Consider the following 23,841-nt stretch of genomic DNA (forward strand, 5'->3'; position numbering starts at 1 on the left):
ATGTCTCGCGCAAAGGAGCGACTGAAAGGCGGGAATGAGACCAAGGACAGCGTCACTCTGCTGCCGTGCTTTTATTTTGTAGAGGTGAAATATGATCTATCTATCTATCTATCTATCTATCTATCTATCTATCTATCTATCTATCTGTCTATCTATCTATCTATATGTCTATCAATCTATCTATCTATCTGTCTATCTATTTATCTATTTATCTATCTATATGTCTATCAATCTATCTATCGATCTATTTATCTATCTATCTATCTATCCATCTATCTATCTGTCTATCTAACTATATCAATCCATCTATCTATCTATCTATCTATCTATCTATCCATCTATCTATCTATCTATCTATCTATCTATCTATCTATCTATCTATCTATCTATCTATCCATCTATCTATCTATCTATCTATCTGTCTATCTATCTATCCATCTATCTCTATCTGTCTATCTATATCTTTCTATCTCTCTATCTATCTGTTTGATTGGTTGACTGACTGGTCAGTTGGCCAAAGGAAGCAGCTAAATAGCACAGTGCGCTGAAACGCTGTAAATGAATATGAAGTTATCATTCTGGATACTGAACCCACAGCAGTGAGCAGGCGGGCTGTACTCCTGGTACCAAAGAGAGCCATGCAGTTTGAGAGCAGTGATGCTGAGAATCTGTATTCACCTCATCCCTGTTCACCCTGTTCTGTGACACTGCAGTCTGCGCTGGATCTTAGGGTTCCTTGTGAACACAGAGATTTCATGGGTCAGGATTCATAAAGCGTATAATAAATGCAAGTGCATCGTCATTGGTGTATCATCAGTCAACACACCTCCATAGGTAAAGAGTGAAGAGAGGCACGTAGGTGACTGAATGGCAGTCGCTTATCCACTACACTTCAATTTCATGCTACACCGACAACATTTGGACACATTGTCCATCTCATTGTCAGATCATCATGTTACACTCACTCTCTAAAGCCTCGTTTTTCCTCGCCCCAGGACTACAGCCTACAGTGATGCTGCATTTATACGCCCCCAGACTGTGGAACAGCTTCCCTGCATAGGCTCCACAATGTGCACTTCTTTCAACATTTGAAATGATTATTACCATTATTATTACCATGAGGAGCAGTAGTGCTGGTGGTGGTAACAGCAGTGGTAGTGAGTGACCTACTAGGATCATCCTTGTTTGGGCATAACCTACATTTCCAGCACTATAATAGTATCATATTGAAATATAAATACAGTAAGAGAAGAGTCTCTGACATGCAGCTCTGGTGTATGAGGGCCCCAAGTCAGTTACTCCGTGATTTTGCAGTAAGTTACTTCTGTCTTACTTGAAGTTGAGATTTCCATCTATCTTTGTCTTTTCAGTTCCTATCTATCAAAGAGTGAGTTAAAACAATTGTGATCATATGACCCACTAATAAAAGACCTTCTAATTCAATTCAATTCAATTTTATTTACAGTGCCAAATCCTAACCAAAGTTATCTCAGGACACTTTACCGAGCAGGTAAAGACCACACTATGACTTATTTATGATTTACATAGACCCCACAATTCCTCCGCAGATTACGGTGGCAACGAAAACCACTACTACTTGCCTATTAGCTGAGTACTTCAGTCTGCATGTGTGGGGACATTCCCCGGGCTGGATGTAAATAGGACCGGGAATGTAAGTGAAAATGTTGGTGACGCTACTGTCTGTGGTGGGTCTGCTGGCCCAGATCAAGGTGATTAGCTGTGTTGCCTAAACACAGAAGTAGAAGTAGTGCACTGTAAAGTGTGTACGCCATTTTTAGTGGTGTTCAAATTCTCTGTGGTAAATTTTTCTTTCACTATATAGTCTACTATAAAATACCCACAATGCACAAGTAATTTGAGTGTACATACAATGTACGCTACATTGTACTCCTGTATCCCACAATGCAATGTGGTCGTGTTTTACCGGAGGAGAAGAAGAAGCAGAAGAGGTGCTAACGGTAGCCAGAGAGCTAACTGCAGATACCAACATTCCTCCCCAGCTGACTGCTGTTACTGACTCATGAAATAAATGAACCGTTAAAACAGCTAACAATCAGGACACACAACCATTGTTAACTAAACCACACTTTAACACCATCCAAATTTCAACTATTTATTTGGGATTTAACATTAAAATGAACATCTACATTAGTACAACCTTTGACCGTCCTCCTGAGAGCAGCTTTGGATCATAAACAGACTGAAAATGAGTTTACAGCTCTGTTTGTTTACATCCAGCTTCTGTCAAACATATATCCGGTGCATGTACAGTCGCAACTATTTGTTAGAAAATTCCTGTGTCCAAAATCTGGTTTGCTCATTCCCTATATAGTGCACGATTTAATAAACACTATATGGAGGATAGTGAGTGAGGGAATGAGGGAACGATTTCGAACACAGCTATGTGTTATATTTATTTAGTGTTTAATGTTTCCTTTTTTATTTTGGAGATTCCTTCAAGTAACACCAGAGAGAGTATCACAGTTTATATATATATATATATATATATATATATATATATATATATATATACTGTATATACCTGTCAGACTGAATGCCTATACACAGTACCAGTGGCGATTTTGGAATAAAAATTCTGGTGGGGCCAGCATTTGAAGAATAATATAATGATAAATTTGAGTCACCGATGAAATTAACTTCTTGAAAGGGAGTGAGGTGTGGCGGTTCTCACTACAGTACTGTAGATGAAAAATCAACATGATTCATGATTACTGTTGTAACATCGGCCCCTCTTTAGCTAGCTAGCAAGACGTTTGCATAGGGCCTATAAATGATAATCCTATATAGTGTTTCTGATAGCGTCATTGAGCTAACAGCAGGCTGTGTCCTCCTGGTGGATAGAACAGCTGATGACTCCAGTGAAAACAGCAGGGGGGACTGCGCATTTAAGTAAACTAGGTTTGATGAACCTCTACAACTACTACTAGCCAAAACTTGCTTTGGCGTTAATTTCACTGTAAGGACTCTTAACTTGATTCCTCATGCCCTCAAGATAATGTTACAAGCCTCATTCGTCACACACGCACTGGCTCAAGAAGAGAGCAGTCTTGGCGGTGAGTGTCAACACTCATCCCCCTAACCTTTATGGACCATAGCTGTCAGGGCCCACTTGCCAAACTTAAAGTCCACATTGATCATGCGCATATAAGCAGAAATTGAAAATAGGCAGTAGCATCAGGCATAGAGATACGTTTGCACACTCTCTGTGGTCATCGGGTTTACCCAGCCAATAGTGCGCCAGGTGAAAAAAGCCAGCTTGGTGATTGGATCCAGAAAAAAAGGTATAGGAAACAGGAGATATAGACCTGGGGCCTGTTTCACAAAGCAGGTTAAAAAAACTCTGAGTTTAACCCTGAACTCTGAGTTGATCTACTCTGAGATAGGAAACTCTGAGTTTTCGGTTCCAGAACAGCAGATTTGCGTTAGGTTGATCAACTCAGAGTAGTTTGACCTGGAGTTAAGCGCGTGCACCACAAGTATAAAAAGACAGCATCAATGGAGCCCTGATTCGACGAGTCACCATGGCAACGGGGAAGCGGAGGGCTACGCTACAACTGGAATATGAAATATGAATGCGCTCATACGGAGAGTTTGAGCAGGTTTACACCGCTGCAGCAGCAAAAGAGAGGGAGACGGTGCGGGAGGACATTGCGGCTCGGGTCAGTGCGTAAGTTTAAATGTAGTCCTGTTGTAATCACAGTAATATCACAGGGGGAACTGCATGAGTGGGAGCCTATTAGTTTATTTCATTTAAGTGCAACCCCGCGGGGGAGAAGCGTAGCTTAAGATGAAACATAAAAACATACAGGTATTCAAACAGGTAAAACATCTGCAAAATCTCATGGTGACGCCTCATTTTGAGCATGTTTTACATCGTAAAGTAAATATTACCGTAAGTGGCTGTTTTTTATACAACATATAAATGTTGTATAAAAAACTCCCATTTGCAAAAAAAACGCAGCGCAACACACAATATCTGCTGTGTTATGAGAGCATGACTGGTTGTTAATGTTGGAAATGTAATGAGGGGTGAGATGGACTGTGACATGAAACGGTGTTGTACCGTATTCAGCCCCCTCGCATTATAGGTGATATTCTGGATCAGAAGGCTGTTGTTTCCACCTATAGGAGTAGTTTATATACCGGTAACCCAATTAAAAGCACACACTTTTGAACCTATGAATTGCAAGAAAAGCTGGGATTATATTTAGGAAACGCTGAGTCAAATACATTCAACTTGCTCAAAAGATCCATTTCATTCATTTTGTAATTATGGCTGCAGTTTATTAAGGACGTCTATGCGCGGTCTGATAATCATCTCCGGACGAATATTTAATTCTCTTTGCGAAATGCGTCACCTTCATCCACGGGATCGTTATCAAAAGGACATGCCATGGTAGTGTAAATATTCACCACCTAATATAACTTCTATATAGGCCTACTGAATGATTTTTATACGTTGTATACAAAAACTCCCGTTTGCAAAAAAACGCAGCGCAACACAGAATATCTGCTGTGATATGAAACGGTACCGCTCAAAAAAGAGAATTGCCTGGAAATGCAAGAACATCTATAATCAATAGTTTGATAATCATCTCCCGACGAATATATAATTCTCTGCGCAGTAATGCTGCAGCTTCATCCACGGGATTGTTATCAAAAGGACACGCCATGGTAGTGAAATAGTCACCACCTCATATAACTTATAATGTCTGATGTTTGCAATGATTTTCTGAAAAAACAGACGGAACTATACTACGCCAAAACTCGCCCGCTGACTGAATGAATGAGGAAATCAAACACCGTGTGTGGCTGAAAGAGGGCCGAGACGGAGAGAAACTCGAGGTTTGCTGAGAAAAACCTGGTCCCGACCAGGTTAGTTTCAGAGAGCATGTTACCATGGTAACTGACCGAGAGGTTAAGTTACCTCTCTTTGTGAAACAGGCTAGAGTTACCCCTCTGTCTCTGGTTTGAGTTACCTCCCTTTGTGAAACGGAAAACTCAGAGTTTCCCTCATTTCAGGGTTAACAGACTCAGAGTTTTCACTAAACCTGCTTTGTGAAACGGACCCCTGCACTTTTTCAGACCTTTGTTTAGAGCGAATTAAATCGCCAGCAGAAGGGGGTGGGGATACCCAGTCTACTACAGAATAGCGCTGTCACGATACTAGACCTTCAAAGTAGATACCGCTACCCAGGAAAATACTCAATACCATTATCAATACCACAGGAGAAAATTACAAAAAATGAAGGCGGAATTTTTTTAAAGAAAGATAAGAACAATGCAAACAACAATAACAATTTTAAAAAGTGGTCTGACGGAGTGAAAATAAGAAAGAAAACACATAACTGTAGTGTGTATATTATATGTTCAAACTGTCTTGTTTGTTTTCTTGTGTTGTTTAGCTCAGGAGTTTCTGCTCCATGCTAATGTCTTCAGCTACAGTCCTGTTTATCTGCTGTGTTTCTGCTGACTTGGCTCCATATTATCTCTGCTGATTAAATAGAGTTGGTACAGCAGCTGTCACTGTTTGTGTCTCAATGTTGGTTCACTTTTGACACACGTTATTGTGTCATCCTGTTAAATTAAGGTTTTTTAACGTTAGACGGGCAGGACTGATGATGTTTCCTGCTTAGCTCCGCCGCTAACGTTACTGTTTATTAGTAGCTAGCTGCTAGATTTACATCCTTAGCCTTTCCCTGGTCGTTAGCCTCGTATGCTAAATACTTCCAAACGGTGCTTTTGTCTTTGTTCATTTTTTTACTAAAACTGGTCTCAAGGGTCCTCCAGCAGCAGCTCTACCTGTGTTCATTCAGCTCAGTGTTGTTAGCATGATAAACCAGTGTTCATGAGCTCAGAGAAAAGAGCTGTTATTGTCCGTCTGCAGCACTGCTGGTTGAGGTTAACGCTTTAACTGTAGGAGGTGGAGACGACACTGTTGACAGCACAAGTATCGACACAATCTTTCTCAAGTTAGTGTTTAATCCAATGCTATTTTTTTAGTATTGATTATTTTACGAGTATCGCTCTTTTTTCCAACCCTACGACAGAGCGTAACTCAGTGGTTCACCACTCAGATTCTTCCCGGCATGATGCAGGCCACCATGCACCAAGACTATCACGCTTTGCTAGAGTCTGTTCGAACCTTGGCTGTGGTCCTTGTGTGTGTCACGCCCGATGTCAGCTGGGCTCGGCTCCAGCCCCCCGCGACCCCGATATGAACAAGCAGTTGAAGATGGATGGATGGAAATTTGGTTCAGAATTATGTGGTTATATATTTACTAGGGCTGAACAAAATAACATATTTATTTTGATCAATTGATCATAGAAAACAATTATTTGTCAAAATAATAACGTAGATTAATCCAGCTCTATGATATCCCTTAACAACATACGTCACTAAACATACAACCGACCACAGTAGCTTTGTAAACATGATGGAAGCAGATGACAAACGTTGCTTGGCCCAGACCATGGACTCACCAGATAACAGCATGCCAGAGCACACTGGCATTACACACTTCACTGTGTCCACCTGCATCAAATCACCTGAAAATGTCACTAGTCTGCTACAGTATAACCACTCAAACCTCTACACACCTCCATAGACTGTAACAAAGATGGATGTAGCTCCCAGGTCTGAAAAGTAAAGCCAATGGTGAAGTAGTGATGTCCAAATGAGCTCAGGGAGCTCACCTTTGTTGAACAGAGAGCTCCATCTAGTGGACTCTTTAAAGAAAATGCTTCATGAAGCTTCATTTGGACATCACTATCATGCATTCTTTTTAATGTCAAGCAGGGGCTGACTCAGTTAGTTGTAAAAAATAAGTCAGTTTGTACAGAAGTCAATGAGAAAATGAACCTATTTCTCACTTGATTTGTAACCTCCGTAAACATTTTCCTAATGAGTTTATGGTCTCAGTCACTAGTTTCAAGACTTCTTCAAGACTTCATGATGTTCATTTAATCATAATAGTCCTATTTAGAGTCAAATAGACCATAAAGCAGGGGGTGCCTTAGGGCGTGGTTACCTTGTGATTGACAGGTCGCAGTGCTAGCAACAGGTCATATGTTTAGCGATACATATACACAACACTGTGTACATTAAAATAGCCATGAACTTATTTTTGGGTGATGTCTGTGTTAAATTCTGTGTTTAAGGACTTTGACCCTCTCACAGTGGGCCTCATTTATCAAACGAACGTACGGCAGAAAAACTGGGTACGACCATTTCCTGGCAAACGTCGGCATTTATCAATTTGGACGTGAGCGGGAGCTACGATCAAATCTCACGTCAGGTCTGAGATTGTGAACGCACATTTGAGCCTGTGTATTTGTGGTGCAGCACAGCAAAATCTGGCTGAAAATAATGAACAAACCTCAGCTGTCATTAAGCATAAGCAGTCACATATTAAGAACAGATCAAAACGGATTCTTAAAACAAATTAAAAAAAAAAAAAATTGTGGTTGGAGCGATCGATTGTACTCGTGTGCTTCTGAAGGCACCATCCATGAATGATTACGCATTCATCAATCGCAAAAACTACCACTCGATAAATGTACAGGTGATGTGTGATGCTAAGCTATCGCTTTTAAACGTGGTGGCCAGGGGACACACACAATTCTTTTATATTTCAAAACAGCTCGGCTCCAGCCCCTGCGACCCCGACAATGAATTAATGAATGAATGTGTTGGCGTGCGGCTGCAGCAAGACGCACTGCAGCAAGACGCACTGCAGAGCCGAAGTCATCTCCTCGATTCGTGGCTACCCGCGATAAATTGCATTAAATCAAACAAGGTATCAGATGATTAACATCTTGGTATGGTCTCTTTTAGATGACAAAGGTATCCTCTTCGGAATACCTAATGACCCACCGGTAGTAATATCACCTATAATGCGAGGGGGTGCATTTCACGGAAGGGGTGCTGAATACGGCACACCTGTCTAACAGTGCGCACATGCGCGCTCGGATCACAGTGGAGCGCTGCCTCGGTTTGACTGCCTCCGTTATTCTCTTCCATACAGCGTTTTTATGGGCCCCTTTTATTCCACTCTTAAGACTGCCAAAAAGCACATCTTTATTTTGCTCCATCTCGGATGTCAGGATGCCGATCTGTGTGTCGGAAAAGTTTATTTTCTAACCTGCGTTCCTTCTCTCCATGTTTGACCTCAGTGGGCGAGGCCTCCGAACCAGGAATATTTAACGGCGTAACATGTTAATGACGATCAAATTCAGCCGCAGCATTTATCAAGGCCCGCTCATTCGTACGCTGAGATTGGTCAGATAGGAATGTTTCATAAATCACACGTGGGTCCTTTCCTACGACCAATTCTGCGCTCAGATCTGCACCCGTTTCCACGCAAGTTTGATAAATGAGGCCCAGTGTGTTTTCACATCATCAGAGTTCATTGTAACAATGTCTTCATCGGTGTTTACTTGCACTTTGCTAACAAAACTAACGATAGCTAGCAAGCACTAGTGTTAGCTGGTATTTGTGTTTTTGGTGGAAAAGATGTTTTATCCATTTTATTTAAACATGGTATGCATTACAAATATGTGAAAAAAACAACAATACATCACTTATTTTTAAAAGCAAAAAAGATAGAAAGAAGAAAAGAACATGCCAGAAATTAAATAGGGAGCCAGTCTTATAATTTTAATGTTTTTTTTTTACCATTTTTTTAACACATTAAAGGTTGAATATGTAGAATCTTTATTCAAAGCTATATTTAGAAATACATTATACACCCATGGGGCGTTTTGAGGGGTACAGAATGAAAGTATTGCTTTTCCATAAAAAAATATATTTAATCTGAATTAATATTTAAACTTTTTTTGACAGGTTTGACCATGACTTTCTGTCTCGTTCTGTTTCCATGGTAGCAGCTAATAGCGTTGGGCGTTGCTGGTTGCCAGGGTTGTCTGTTGTTAGGTGCAGCTACTGTAGTCTGGCACTGGGTGAAATGCCAATCCTGCAGCTGCTTCGGAGCCTCAGTGAAGGGGGCGTTATTTGTCCCAGCAGCTGAGTGAGCGTGACGGGCAAAAACCAGAGTCAATATAGGCTGAGCATTCACTCCATGGACTGAGAGAAAGGAGAGAAACGCCACTCAAACGAACGCCCACATGGCTACGTTTCTCCTTGATCGCTAACATCACTTTCATCTGCACTTAGCTGGAACAGCTAACGCTAACGGCTAACAGTTACTGTCAGTCAAACTCCTCTAATCCTTGTTTTTATGGTGTGATTTTCTGGAGGGGATGGGTTCAAACAGACTCAGACAGACTCAGTTCTGCTGTAGCCTACTGGGCCGGGTCTGACCAACCTTGCAACCCGACTGCTGGAATTATTTTTTGTTGTTGTGACTACGACCTTGAGACACTAGATGGAGGTGTTCTGCTCATTCTCCATATTCAACCTTTAAAGTGAGACAGACAAAGTTCCCGTCTTCCTGGCCCTGCGTGGATCAATCACAACCATCTTACTCATGTGGGGCGGGTCGAGCGTCACCGTCCCGTCTGCAGGTCTGTTAAGTGCAGTTTTTCAGGCTCACGAAACTCAAGTCAAACTAGACGGTGCTTCATCAAATATGACTCAATATTCTGTTACTGTATTGAATGTTTCTCTCTAAAAGGTTCAGAAACACAACATAGTGTACTGTTTTGCTGTCTTTTAAGATTGCTTCTTACCCGGCGCCATTGTTTTGCATGGAAAAAGAACGGCCAATTTGTTGCTTTAAATGGTTGTGATTAGTCTGGTAATGCCAGGCTACCATCTAGCCTTAATAGTCTACCAAAAGAGAGAATTTTTAAATGACTCTCATGGCATACATGTGATTAATTCATATTAATTTATCAAAAGTATGTAATTAATTAAATTTTTTAAAATTGTTTGAGAGCTCTCATACGTATATTTGTGCAAATAGCGCATATAGCACTGTTGATCCACCATAAATCACCGCAGGGGAAATTCCTCCATCCCTAATGTAAAAATGAAGATATTTATATGGTTTAGTGACTTTATTTTATCTATTTTCTTGAAGCAGCAAGCTGAAATATTTTGACCTTTAGTGATTAATATACTGTAGGTCAAGTTCCAACTCCACTGATCCATAACTTCATAATGCAAGTCAGCAGCATTTTTTTATCAGACGGTACTGTATGTAGAAGATCCTCCTGCTCTGTGTAAAGGTCTTTTCAGACCAAACAGGAATCATTTGTGGGAATAAATCGCAGCTCAGTTTAAAAAATTCAAACCCATCTAACTCCATGAGCCTTTCCACACCGAATCCAAAACTTTAGTGCAGTTTGTCTTTTCCGCAGCTGTTTAGGTTTCTGCAAATTTTGGATGCTGATAAAAGCAAACCAAACAATATCTGAGAAACGGACAGAGCCATGAGATCCAGCTCCCTTCAAAGAGACATAATTCCCATCACTACTCTTTTGTTCTAATGTAAATATGACAGCAGCCTCCCTGCAGGGGGAGCGTTGCCACTCTCATGAACATGCATGGCTCTCTGAGTTGATGCTAGTTTTCTTTGGTTTGCCACCAGAAAGCACAAGCTAGTTTTCCTGGTATCTGAGTTTCCACGTCCACATCTGGACCAGTAAACAATTTTTTATCACATCAGTTAGCTAAACAGATACAGCAGCAACTTGTGGAGTAAGATTAGACTGCCCTCACCATGTGTGTAGGTGTACAGCATAAAAACATTTCTCCAATAAAGGTAACAGATAGCCAGGGTGTGCAGTATAAAGTCAGGAACTTGTCCATTGGCAGTCTGTGGTCAAAGCAAGCTAAATGTGAAAGACAAAAGATTCGCAATGCAACAAAACTGTATTAGATCGTTGCAGGTGAACGTTGCAGCGGTGTGATTCAAATTGTCAAATCTCCAGCAGCTGATTTTAGAACGTAACACACTTCACCTGTTTCAACAGCCAATCAAGTCTTAGAAAAGTCCACTGGTCAAGTCACTTACAAACGTTCAGCTGGTAGAAAAGGCCGTATGAACGGAGGCTGTGTGAGAGAAGGGAGAGGGCGCCGTAATCCAGAACAAAGTAGTGAATAAAACAGAAATAAAAATAAAACAGTATTTTCTCTGTTTCATCTCTATAGAAATGCAGCTGTAGCGAGTATCTCACTATCTTTGTCCTAATTTATATTTTATAATGCTACAAATTAAACGAAAAAAAGCTTTAAAAGTTAGAGGTCCGAATGGAAGTAAAGAGAGGCGTTGCTATGGCGATTATACACCGTCTCGCCTTGTCTCCTTGGTCTGAACGGGCAGGTTTGAAAACACTGCAGACCTGCACGTTGCAAGTAGTTGTTTCAACTCATCTCGTTGCGAATCTTTGGTCTGAACTGGGCTTAATTCCCACTCCACACCACTCACGTAGCCAGTGCGACAAGTTGTTCTTTCTCAGCTGCCTGATACATATCTTCATGTTTTTGTATCTCTAAATATTGTGTCACAACCACATCTATTGTGTGATGTGTCGGTTGATGATGGGGTCTTCTGTCCAATGCATGCATGTTTCCAAACCAGGCTTCAAATGGAGTCACAATAGCATCCAACCATGGTCCCAACAAGCTATGGGCAGTGCTGTAGTGTATATTATGAATATGTATATTATGTGTTCGGATCACTGAATAATGGATGTATGACTAATGCCTGTTGGCACATAGTTTTTGCTGATTTTCTGCTTTTCTTGAAATTCTTCTCGTTAACAGAGCACATGATCAAGGACAGTTTCAGCTTGGCCTCTTTCTTTTTCCAGAGTCAACATGATAGACAAGTATGGCGAGAACACAAAATTGCACAGTATTTATTGGTGTTTGATGATAGGGCTTTGGCTTAAAAAATACATTGTGGATCTATCATAATTATTGTGTTTCTCTTTCTCGAGCTGACAGGGCTGCTCTGTGTCTGCTACATTTTCCATCTCACACACTGTCACACCATCCTACCCACCAACTGGCTGCTAGGCAACATGGCCCTCTGAATGGGGTGTATTTTTACATCTGTGTGTTCAGGGCTAGAGACGTTAAGAAAAGAAAAACATCCATACTGCAGCATGCTTTCCTCTGTGTGCACAGTGGCTACTATGTCTTTAAATTCACCATCACGGCGTATTGACTTCATCAGATATGTGTGATACAGTATATTATATAGATTTAACTTTAGAATTGGAGTTTCATTTATTTTTCTTAAAGTAAGCAAATATAAATCAGAAAGCACATCAGCAACTGCACTATTGTGACATTATTCAGTTCAGTGTAAGATTCCAGTTCATCTATTGATTGTGACAGTAATTGAGAATGTGAGGTAGCGAGCTAAATGCTGCTTCCCTCTAGCTTTCATGAGCTTGGCCCTGCTTTTGTCTTCAGAACTGCCTTCATTTCTTCATGGCATAGATTCAACAAGCTGCAGGAAACGATCCACGGATATTTTTGCTCCATATTTACAGCAGTTTCTCTCACCCTGTTTCTCCTAAATTGCACAGAAATTGATTAACAATGAGCCTGTGAATGTTCTCATTTGTCCAGGTCGTCGTTATCCCCGAAGCAATTGCTGATTAACAATGAGGTTTTTTTTTCCTCTGATCAAAGCAGTAGAGATCAACAAGATCCATAAAATTAGCTGTAATAAACAGGTGTCAGACACTTCACTCAAACTAAGGGATCCTCCTTACACCAGATGATTTTCACAAGATTTGGGTTTGAAATGGGTTTGGGTTTGAAGAGTTTGAAATAGAAAATGCCACAGTTCATGTTGAACGACAACCTTGGGTATATGGTTTTAGAAAAGATACCGTTTTAAGGTGATTAAATCAGTTTTCTGTCAATGAGGGTGGAACATAGCAAACAGCTACAGCCTGGTGTGATAAGCAGTAAGGAGAAACAAAGGAGACGGATTAGAGTAGTGTTACTAACGTGTTAGACTGGTCTACTGGTTACTGAAACACAGGAGACAGATTAGAGTAGTGTTACTAACGTGTTGGACTGGTCTACTGGTTACTGAAACACAGGAGTCAGATTAGAGTAGTGTTACTAACGTGTTAGACTGGTCTACTGGTTACTGAAACACAGGAGTCAGATTAGAGTAGTGTTACTAACGTTTTAGACTGGTCTACTGGTTACTGAAACACAGGAGTCAGATTAGAGTAGTGTTACTAACGTGTTGGACTGGTCTACTGGTTACTGAAACACAGGAGTCAGATTAGAGTAGTGTAACTAACGTGTTAGACTGGTCTACTGGTAACTGAAACACAGGAGTCAGATTAGAGTAGTGTTACTAACGTTTTAGACTGGTCTACTGGTTACTGAAACACAGGAGTCAGATTAGAGTAGTGTTACTAACGTGTTAGACTGGTCTACTGGTTACTGAAACACAGGAGTCAGATTAGAGTAGTGTTACTAACGTGTTAGACTGGTCTACTGGTTACTGAAACACAGGAGTCAGATTAGAGTAGTGTTACTAACGTATTAGACTGGTCTACTGGTTACTGAAACACAGGAGTCAGATTAGAGTAGTGTTACTAACGTATTAGACTGGTCTACTGGTTAGTATTAAAAAGTATAAAAACAAATAAACAAAAAACTCTTAGCTAAATATATATATATTTATACATATACAGAAAGTATAAAAAACAGTAAACAATAAACTCTTAGTTAATAAATACAGAAAGTATAATAAACAGTAAGTAATAAACTCTTAGTCAAATATATATGAGGTAGATGTAAGAACACAGGTCAAATAAGATTCACAGAAAGTTAAATGAGATAAGTTAAATGTAGAGGAAATGTATAAGATCAAATATGTCTGACTGTAAATGAGCAGTCAGATTAAAGTATTGCACTTAAGTGGTGGATTAAGTTATTGCACAAAAAAGAAAAAGATTAGCGTCCAGGTGTGTGAGAGTAGATTATTAATGTCACAGTGAGTGGCTCCCACTCCTTCTGTCCTCTTTATTTCCTCCTCCCCCCTGAGTGAGGAGTTGGAGAGGGTGATGGCCTGTTAACCCTAGATATGGTTGTGTGTGAAGATTGCAGTTGGTCAGCAGTTTCTGAAATTCTTCAAATATATTATATATAAATGCTTAAATGATGTATTTTGAAATCAATTCTTTGACAGACAGAAAGCCAGTGTAGAGATCTGAGGACTGGAGTGATGTGATCGACTTTTTTGTCAGATATGTACAAACCTAACACCAACATTGGTGCATTGTCACCCTGGGCGTAGGATCATTTGTGATAACGTTTATGATCTGTTTTTTAAGTATTATTTTTTACCTAGCGCCATCATTAGTCCAATGTTTTAGTTTATGATCAAATACCTGCACAACTAATGGCATGCCTATCAACCTCAGCTGTACTTTGTGATTAATGCTTTACCTGCAAACATCAGCATTGTCACTAAGGGCATTTTGCAATGCTGACGTTTGCATTTAGCTCCTGATTTGCAGGTGGGAACAGAGCATTTCACAGTCACTGACAGGTCTTTACATAGGCCAGCTCTTGTCAGAAATGTGTGCGCCTCGGGCAAAAAATAGATCATGTAGTTGATCATTGGAACAGCAGGAAAGCAAGGTACGATTTTGCCACAACATATTATTCAGGATTGTCATGATGCATCTGTGATGGGGTATATGGAAGAGTTTGTCCAGATGCTAGTCCGCTCTCCGTACTGACTCTCTGGTTCCCAAGGTGGTGGCTGCAGCAATGATACACACTCACAGGCATGAAGGCACTTTGTTTTGCTGGCGCTTGGCTGGAGCATGGACTGCATTACCATCACGTTCACGCCCTAGACTGATTACTACACCACACTTCTGTTTACACTACCCAGAACACATCTGTCCCATTACGTCACACACACATTTTCCTTATAAGCCTCCAGGGGGAGGATGAGATTGCCAACGTCCTTTATCTAAAGAAAAAAAGAAAAATAACTATATTTTATTATTATGTAATATTTAGTGTTTAATAAGTAATTGTTCAATGTTATATGTAGTCTATATCGCACAAACAAGACCACCAATCCCGCCACCATCAACTCCCACAAAGCAAACAGAGAGGGTAGAGTAGCTGAATTCCTCTCTACAAGCACGATAAAACACCTTTACTTGGAGCCTAGTTTTTAAAAATAAGTTTTAAACTTGCATCATGTGCAAACGATGTCCCTTTCTTTAAAAGGATTGTGAGCAGTCTGCCTATGCCGTCACTGGCCCACAGTTGTCTGATGCTATTCCGGCTTGGCACTATTGTTTTACTACTGCACTACATGCAGTAGTATAATGATTTCTGCTTGTGGCGGTTTGCAGTGTGAATATTTGCCCTGTGAAAGTTTGTATTTTATAATCCTCTATCTGCACTGGAGTGGTGTGTCTGTGCTTATGTGCTGAAAATGATAAGGTTAATAGAAGCACAGCCTGAGTCAGAGTGCTGACCAGTCATCATAAACTAAAAACTTTGGACCAAACACCATTTACCTAACCTGAGTCCTCCAGATGGATTGATCCTCATTTTCTCAGCATATCCATCTGGGAACTCTGGTTTGGAGATTTTTTGGGAAGGGGCAAAAATACTGGATGCTGATTGGATAAACCATCTGTCTATCACCCACATACAGGCCAAATCAACCAATCAGATCACTAAAGCGTATGACGCACTAACAGCATGGAGGCAAAGCTCAGAAAGGAAACATCATGTGGGTAAAGGATATTTTCCGTTTGTGTGACGTGAATTTACGGATCAAAGGCCCAATATCAGGAGCCCGGTCCATATTCAACAGAAGGATCCAAGAGAAAAAAGAGTTAGTGAGCAGCTTGATCCATAGCTGCTCATCTCATACGTGGAAGCCTCCATGTTGTTTACACTGAACAGTCTCTTCTCGTTGCATCACACTTAAATCCACCTCAAAATCAACGCTGATCGGTTCGGTCGCTAGGCAAACCTCTCCATACTTCTCCAAATTGCCACAAGTTACTAGACTGATCTGTGACTAAAATACAATGGAGCTCAAAGATCAGGATGGGCTCACAAGGTTACTATTTACTTCCACGAATTCCTGTATTTGTGTCTACTTTTTTCTACACATAGCCTTAACTGGGGTCAACTGAGGTCGATATTTATCTTGCATTAAAGAAATCAGGCATCATCTAGTACGTCTAGCCTCTGATATGATTCAGTGTGTATGGTGTAGTTCAGTTGTGGTACAGGAGGTCATTAATGTGCTCTAATTCAGACATGTTGATTGGATTCAATGTGACAGGGATAAACCTAAAATATCTCAATTTAAAATTTTGTTCCAATCAAAGTATCAGTAATGCTAAACATTTGTAGATGCATATATTTTCCATTTTAAAGGAACAATTCACTACCAAAACAAAAATACATGCTATTTATCAATCTAGATAGTCTTGGTGTGAGTTGCCCAGTGTTGGGTATATCAGTTGTAGAGATGTCTGCCTTCTCTACGATATAATGGAACTAGATACTCAAAGCTGAAACAATTACATTTGAAAAACTCTTTCAAGAATTATGACCTGGTTACTCAAGATAATCCACAGACCTGTTGTGAGCACTTTAATTTAGGAACTATTTTCTTTCCACCAAACTACACCTGCCAATCGTGTCACCACAGAGAAGGAAGCATATTCATGGATGCTAGACTAATGGTCAGATTTTGATAGCTTTTGAAGATTAGTTCATAGCTAACTGGTACTACTAGCGGGGTCTTCCCTATGTTCCCCGGGTCCTATCAGACCCTTTTCCCCGAAAAGGATCGGATGCCAAAAGCCTATGCCTCTGCTGATTTAATTCAGCATTTTGTTAGGGTTAGAGTTTAGGGTTAGGGTTAGACCCTTTCTGTGAAAAGTGGGGAACATCAACTAAACGAAACTAATCTAAACTGTTCCCCGGTCACATACAAAGCAGAGAACATAGGTACGCTCCCCTCCTAGCTAACCTAAGCTAGCTAACTTGAGCTAGCTAACGTTACAGCTCAGGTGAGGAGGACAGCAATAATGTTTACATATCGCTCTGTCACATGCACGAAACCTCTCGGCCATGAGTATGCTTCCATTTGCACGATGATACGGTTCAGTGGAAAGAAAATAGTTCCTACATGAGACTACATGGGGCTGGGTGTTCAAGACACCGAACTCCCATTCCCAGTATTTTCCTTTTGATGAACATTACTTTTTAAATTGTTTTTCTTAATTCTTTTCTCTTGTTTCTTTACTGCAGCTCCCTATCCTGGCCTCCTCTGTTGTCAGTCTTTACTTCCTTGAGCTGACGGATATTTTCCAGCCTGTCCATTCTGGGTACAGTTGTAATGACCGCAGTCTGTCTCTGCCCTACATCCTGCCCAGACAGGAAGTCTGCCCACTGCCTCTGCTCTTCAGCTTGGCCTTCGCCGCTCCCACCGCCACTGTAAGTAAACCTCTATGCTGGACCTCACGGAAATGTCTTCATGTGGCTAACACTGACTGGTTTCAGGGACTGTGATCGCACACGTAGGGAGTGACCCAGCTGCTGTCCACACCCAGGCAAATTAAAGCTGTTTTTATGAACTGGTTTTTCCATGAATAAATAAACCAGGTGACTGAATATTCCTCCTCTGAATTAAATACATTCAATTGTAGACACTCTTGGGAGCCCAAACGCATGCTTAAGTGCCCTCATGGGAGCCAAACCGCGGGCTAAAGTGTCCTCTAGGAGCAAGACATGTCTAAAGTTCCCTTTCCAGTGGCATTACCTAAAAAAATTATGCAAACTCATTGCCTCAGAAAAAATAAGTAAAGTACACTTAAGATGGTGGGGTAGAATATCTTGTTTATTTTGAGTGTGCAACACTTAAATTAAGTAGTACAACTAACATAAACCTTTTAAGTTTAGGTAACTTAAAAGTCATGCTTTGTGATAACTCATATTTTTCATTTTGTGTACACTGCTTGATACAAATGGAACCCTACTTAAATCAATCACTAACCACAACTAGACACTTTCAGTTCTACTCACTCACTACTCACTTGTTTTTCAGATTCACTTAATTAAAGTAAACAAACAAATTTCTAAGAGAATTCTACTACAACACTTAATAATGTATCTATAAGCACACTGTGTAAACTATAATAATCCCCTAAAACAATGCATTGAGAACACTCCTCGGGTTGATTAGTTGCATTGCAACATTTATTTTCATATTCCAAAAAAGCAATTCAACCAACACTGAATATTGGACAGATATGGGCTGAACACTAAACAAGTATGCTATGGCCATTATTTTATCTGTTAATTCCAATGTTATTTTAAATATTATCCAATAATAACAATATTACCCATCTGACAATAATCAATAAGCTAATGACTGTTCTCTATCCTTTCTGGTATTGAATATGAATTTTCTAAACTAATTTTAAAACGTCCGTACGGATGAGATTGAGGCGCACTGAGCAGTGACCCTGCTGAGGACTACCATCACTGAGAACAGTCAGCACACAGATCCTGCAAAGAAGCACACATCTTCTTTAGAACAGCAATGTAATGTTTGCCACCCATTGTATTTGCTTCCTCCTATGAAAACACTCATTTTTGATCTTAAAGTATTGGCTGGAAAGTAGAGCTCTGAATATGCACTGACTGCATGAACATGGCAGTTTCTGTCCAACAGTTCCTTTTTTTGAAAACTAGCAACCATTATACAACAAGATAGAAAGACAAGGTACACTTCTAGCTTGCTAGAATATAATACTGTTTTCAAACAAATCACACTGGTGCATATACTATTTTCTAACCATACAAAATACTGATCTGTTTCAATAAATCCTGAGCGTAAGAACAAGATTTCTACAACTTGAAAAGAATGTGTTTAAAGTGGCCTCACAGTTTGAATGTGTTCGTGTTTTGATTGGAGTTTTCTGATTGGTTACTCATCAAACAGAATGGATATTTGCCGTCTTGTTTGGATTTTAAAAAAGTTTTTTTGGCCTGGCATATGTTCGAGTTGGCCTGGTAGCTGCAAGGCATGTACAATTGCAGGGGATACACTGTAACATCAATTTTGAAAGTCCTGGATTGAAAACTTTTACCCTTGTTGGCGAAGTTGCAGCCACACGGTATAGGCTAAAATGAAGCTAACTTTAGCTAATGTTATCCCTAAGTAGCAAGTACATTCCTAGTGTTGAGGACAGTAAAACGGTTTGCACAAGGGTAAGGGCTGGAGCCGATCCCAGCTGACGTCGAGCGTGAGGCAGGTCCACCCTGGACAGGACGCCAGTCTGTCACAGGGCACATAGAGACGAAGAGAGACAGACAAACATTCACACTCACATTCACACCTACAGGCAATTTAGAGTCACCAATGAACCTAACACCTGCACGTCTTTGGACTGTGGGAGAAAACTGGAGAACCCAGAGAAAACCTACACAGACACGGGGAGAACATGCAAACTCAACACAGAAGGACCCCAGCCGGGATTCAAACCAGGAACCCTCTTGCTGCGACAATGCTAACCATCACACCACCGTGTGATGGTTAGCCATTGTTAGTATTTACAGTGTAGAATTAGTCCAAACAGGCCGTATGCTAAAGTTTGTGTGAACTGAATCATTGCGTAGGCAGGTACTCAGAGTCTGTGTAGTGTATTTATGGAATTTCTTCTAGGTTATATTGATAGTATAGTGTCCAAATGAAGCTTCATGAAGCATTAGTTGTACTTGTTGACTCCACTAGATGGAGCTCGTGGTTTAAGGAAAATTCTTAATGAATGGGGATTCAGTGTGTTTTCATCTCTTTGTTGAACAGAGAGCTCCATCTAGAGGACTCAGAAAATAAAGGAAATGCTTCATGAAGCTTTATTTGGACATCACTACTAGATTATAACTGTTGCCATGTTCACTGACCCACTGACCGACTGCTGCTGGATGATTCCGTAACACGTAGAACAAGGAGTCTAAAGCTAAAGCCGAAACCACCAGTTATTGATGTCTACAGCCGTGTACTGTTTAATAATGATATCTCTTAGTGGGGTTCATCAATGATGATGAATGATCCGAAGTCCCCAGTTTATGAATGTTTAATCTTTAATGTTTTATTAGACTCTAGTAAAACTCTAGTCGCATATCCTTGTTAAGATTGGTCTGACATATTATAATATGAATTTGAAAGACTTCCTAAATTAATCTATCAAAATTTCAGTGGGCAAGGGGATTTTTAAGCATTTCAGACAGTTATACTAAAATCAAGTTTTTGTAGAACGTTAGATTCATTCTGACAAAGTTGATCAAATAAAGGTCCTTTCACAGTTTGATTAGAAGTGTCCCTACTGAGAGGTAAATGCATTATTCTGTGTCTGAAAAGAGAGTTGCATTATTTAGCAGAGGTGTATCTTATAATCTGTCCCCTCATGTCTCAGACCAGGTAAATATGAGATGTTGACATTCTCGAGGCATTATTTGATGCTAAAGCCTCTCTAGAGAAATATTGAACCTTTACCTTAACCCTGGAGTCGAAGTCAAATGGTTTCTCTTTCTTTGCTACACCACAGAGCTCAAACGGCCAATTAGGTCTTAACATGTATGGAAAAGGGTCTTTAAAGGTATTCACTTTAACTTGCATTTCTACATATACCCTGGGTCAGGATCCCTTAAGGTTGATTTGTTTTTAACAAGAACTGGGACCAAAATACAGTATGTACTTTACTGCTACTACTGTACTGTCGATAAATAACCTCAAACTTATCTTTGGCATTTATAAACTGCAGTGTCACATTGCTTATCAGACCACACGAACACCAATTTGACATATGTGCAATAAGCTAATATTGGCTGATATATCTAACTGGTCAATTCTTTAGGTGTGTGTCCACTGGGGTCCGCTCGGAAAGTTTCAGGCCTCTCAAATGGCCGTTGGATCTTCCATTACAAAAAAAGGCCCCAGAGGGTGTGACGCGGTGTGTGTTCACAGACAGGCTGTCACCCTGCTTGCAGTACTGTCTGTGTGTGTGTGTGTGTGTGTGTGTGTGTGTGTGTGTAAATGGGAGGGAGAGAGAGGGAACATGCAGCAAAGGGCCACAGGTCAGAATCCAACCCGGCCCCTGCAGCACTCATTTAACAAGCCCGTGCAGAGATGCTTGTGCACGGATCATTTCCTGTGCTGCGTTCTTCTTCACCACTGGATAAAAGTGTCAACTCTACTTCACCGTGTTGTTGTGGCGTCTGTACTACCACACATCACATCCTGCTGAGAGCTACATCCAATCAGCAACCAGGCTTCTCTCAGGGGAGCAAAAAATGCCTGCTCTCCCACAGGGCCAACAAACGGCCGTTTGAGTGACTCACATGCACATTAGGGGCGTTTCAGTGAGATAGACCCGCCTCATTCAATTCAATTCAATTCAATTCAATTTTATTTATAGTGCCAAATCACAAAAGTTATCTCAGGACACTTAACAGAGTAGCTAAAGACCACACTCTATGAGTTATTTATGATTTACATAGACCCCACAATTCCTCCATAGAGTACGGTGACCTTGAAAACCTTCCCTTTAACAGGCAGGACCGTCAGACAGACCCAGCTCTGTGGAGGACTGACATCTGTCTTGACAAAATCAGCTTTAAAAATAACAACATAGCTAAGGGCTGGTAAGACCTAGCTGTAACCTTTATCAAAGAGGAAAGTTTTAAGTTTACTCTTAAATATGGGGACAGTGTCTGCCTCCCAAATAACACTTGGGAGTTGGTTCCCCAGGACAGGAGCTTGGTAGCTGAAGGCTCTGCCTCCCATGCCCAGCGATGTAGTCGGGTGATACGGTACTATGAGCTCTTTAAGATACAACAGAGCCTGACCAATAAGAGCTTTGTAGGTGAGGAGAAGGATTTTAAATTCTATTCTAGATTTTACAGGTAGCCAGTGCAAAGAAGCTAATACAGGAGAAGTATGTTCTCTTCAGTTTGTTTTAGTCAGTACTCTAGTACTTCCACTAGAATAACCAGTAATTCAAGCCATTTCCTGTGTTTTCTGGATCGCTTTGCCCTGGTCAAAGGACCAGATGGAAGGGCTTGTTTACTAGTGGTGCCATCAGATAATGCTTCGGCTTTTGCCATCAGGAAGAACGTATATTATTGTTGTGACGTCATGGGGAATTGTCGTTTATGAAATAACCACATGGTAAGGCCTATTTTTGTATACTCCTGTGTTAGTGAAATACCTTTCAAATTCAACGCACTGAGTGTGTTCTCACTTAATGAAGAACTTCAGTGCAAAATGAACATAGCAGTTCAGAGTGAAATTATTGAGAAAGATGATAAAATATTATATTAAATTATTGCCCAGCCCTACTTAAAAGTAAAATTTTGCATTCTAATTTCTATTTATTTTGTAAATAAATGAACGAAACCACACACCCTGTCAGATTCAGATATCAGGAAGAGCCCGTGGAGAGCACGGATCTTTGCCAAGGCATGCTCTAGCCTGTCTCTTAATGTTAACGCTCTGACACGAGGCGGTGTTTATGTGAATTTATGCCATTATCCACTTAATGCGTGTGAGTCGGATCCACTCCAAAATGTAATGGGTTCTTACTTGGCCCATGCTTCGTCCTTCCACCAAGTTTCAGTCGACGATTTTCTCTGGTGATATAAAATCTGCATTGCTAAAAATCTTTTTTTTGTCTTTGTCTGTGTGTAGATTCTGATAGGAGAGGCCATTCTGTACTGCTATCTCTCCAGGAAGTCATCGGCCACGCAGACGGAGGCCAACATCAACGCTGCAGGCTGTAATTTCAACTCCTACATCCGCAGGGCTGTACGCTTCATAGGTGGGAGGACATAATACACAGAAGTGATTTTATCATATGCACGTTTTCAGTCACTGAACCACAGAATCAGAAATAAACTAACAGGCAACCGCTAACAGTAACATCTGAGTATGAATGGGTACAGAATAAAATGCAATACATTACACATTTGTTTGCTGTTGTTTTTCACAGGCGTCCACATCTTTGGCCTGTGTGTGACAGCACTGATAACTGATATTCTCCAGCTGTCCACCGGTCAACACACCCCCTACTGGCTGGATGTGTGTAAACCCAACCTGACCCACATTAACATGTCCACTTGTGATGAAGCTTTTATTCTGGAGGATATCTGCGCTGGACAAGACACCGGGCTCATCAATGCTGGCAGGTAAGGCTGTGTGTTACTTTGGGAGAGAGTGAGAGTGTGCCAGAGGATGTGTGTGGGTGTTCACTCTAAGTGTTTAGTTTTGTGTTCTCACACATTCACAGGCTATCCTCTTCTTGCACTCCTAGACCAGTTTTCTCAGTTGTAATGGTTGCAAGTATTGAAACAGAAAATATGAACTAAATAGTCCGACACACACAAGCTGGGCATACACTGCACGATCCGAGCCCATTTCTGAGCAGATTTTTGGCCCAAGATTCGCACCAAATTTCAGCGTCTCTCATTTGTTGTGAAGTGTACAGGAGGCAGCAAGGAGTGGTGATGGCCGGACCAACTTCCTCTCGACTGGCCATCTGACTTTCAGATGAATTCCTGACTTTCAGATGACTTTCACATGTCAGAAGCAGAGCTACAAGTTCGTTCTCACTGCACCTGTGCAAAGTGACAAACAGAACGTCTAAAGAATAATTCCTTTTATTTATCCCGCAAGGGGAAATTCAATTTTTTTCACTCTGTTATTATTATTATTCATGTTTCACACACACAGGCCCGAAATACACACTCATGCACAAACAGGACCTATATATTTGCAATTAATGGAGAGATGTCAG

The 23,841-nt window shown here is 40.7% G+C and overlaps 1 protein-coding gene across 1 annotated transcript in view; it reads left to right on the plus strand.

The window, feature by feature from the left end:
- The window catches only part of LOC310958052 (phospholipid phosphatase-related protein type 4-like), a gene marked incomplete at both ends in the record, with an annotated part of 53,427 nt that continues 29,586 nt past the window's right edge, over positions 1–23,841 (plus strand). The window contains 4 exons of the mRNA XM_083928850.1: positions 1–84; positions 17,294–17,479; positions 22,737–22,866; positions 23,038–23,233. Of these exons, the coding sequence (XP_083784976.1) occupies positions 1–84; positions 17,294–17,479; positions 22,737–22,866; positions 23,038–23,233 (596 nt within the window). The remainder of the gene's footprint in view (positions 85–17,293; positions 17,480–22,736; positions 22,867–23,037; positions 23,234–23,841) is intronic.

This window comes from Echiichthys vipera, assembly GCF_963691815.1.
Source record: "Echiichthys vipera genome assembly, chromosome: 15".
In the NCBI taxonomy this organism is placed as follows: domain Eukaryota; kingdom Metazoa; phylum Chordata; class Actinopteri; order Perciformes; family Trachinidae; genus Echiichthys; species Echiichthys vipera.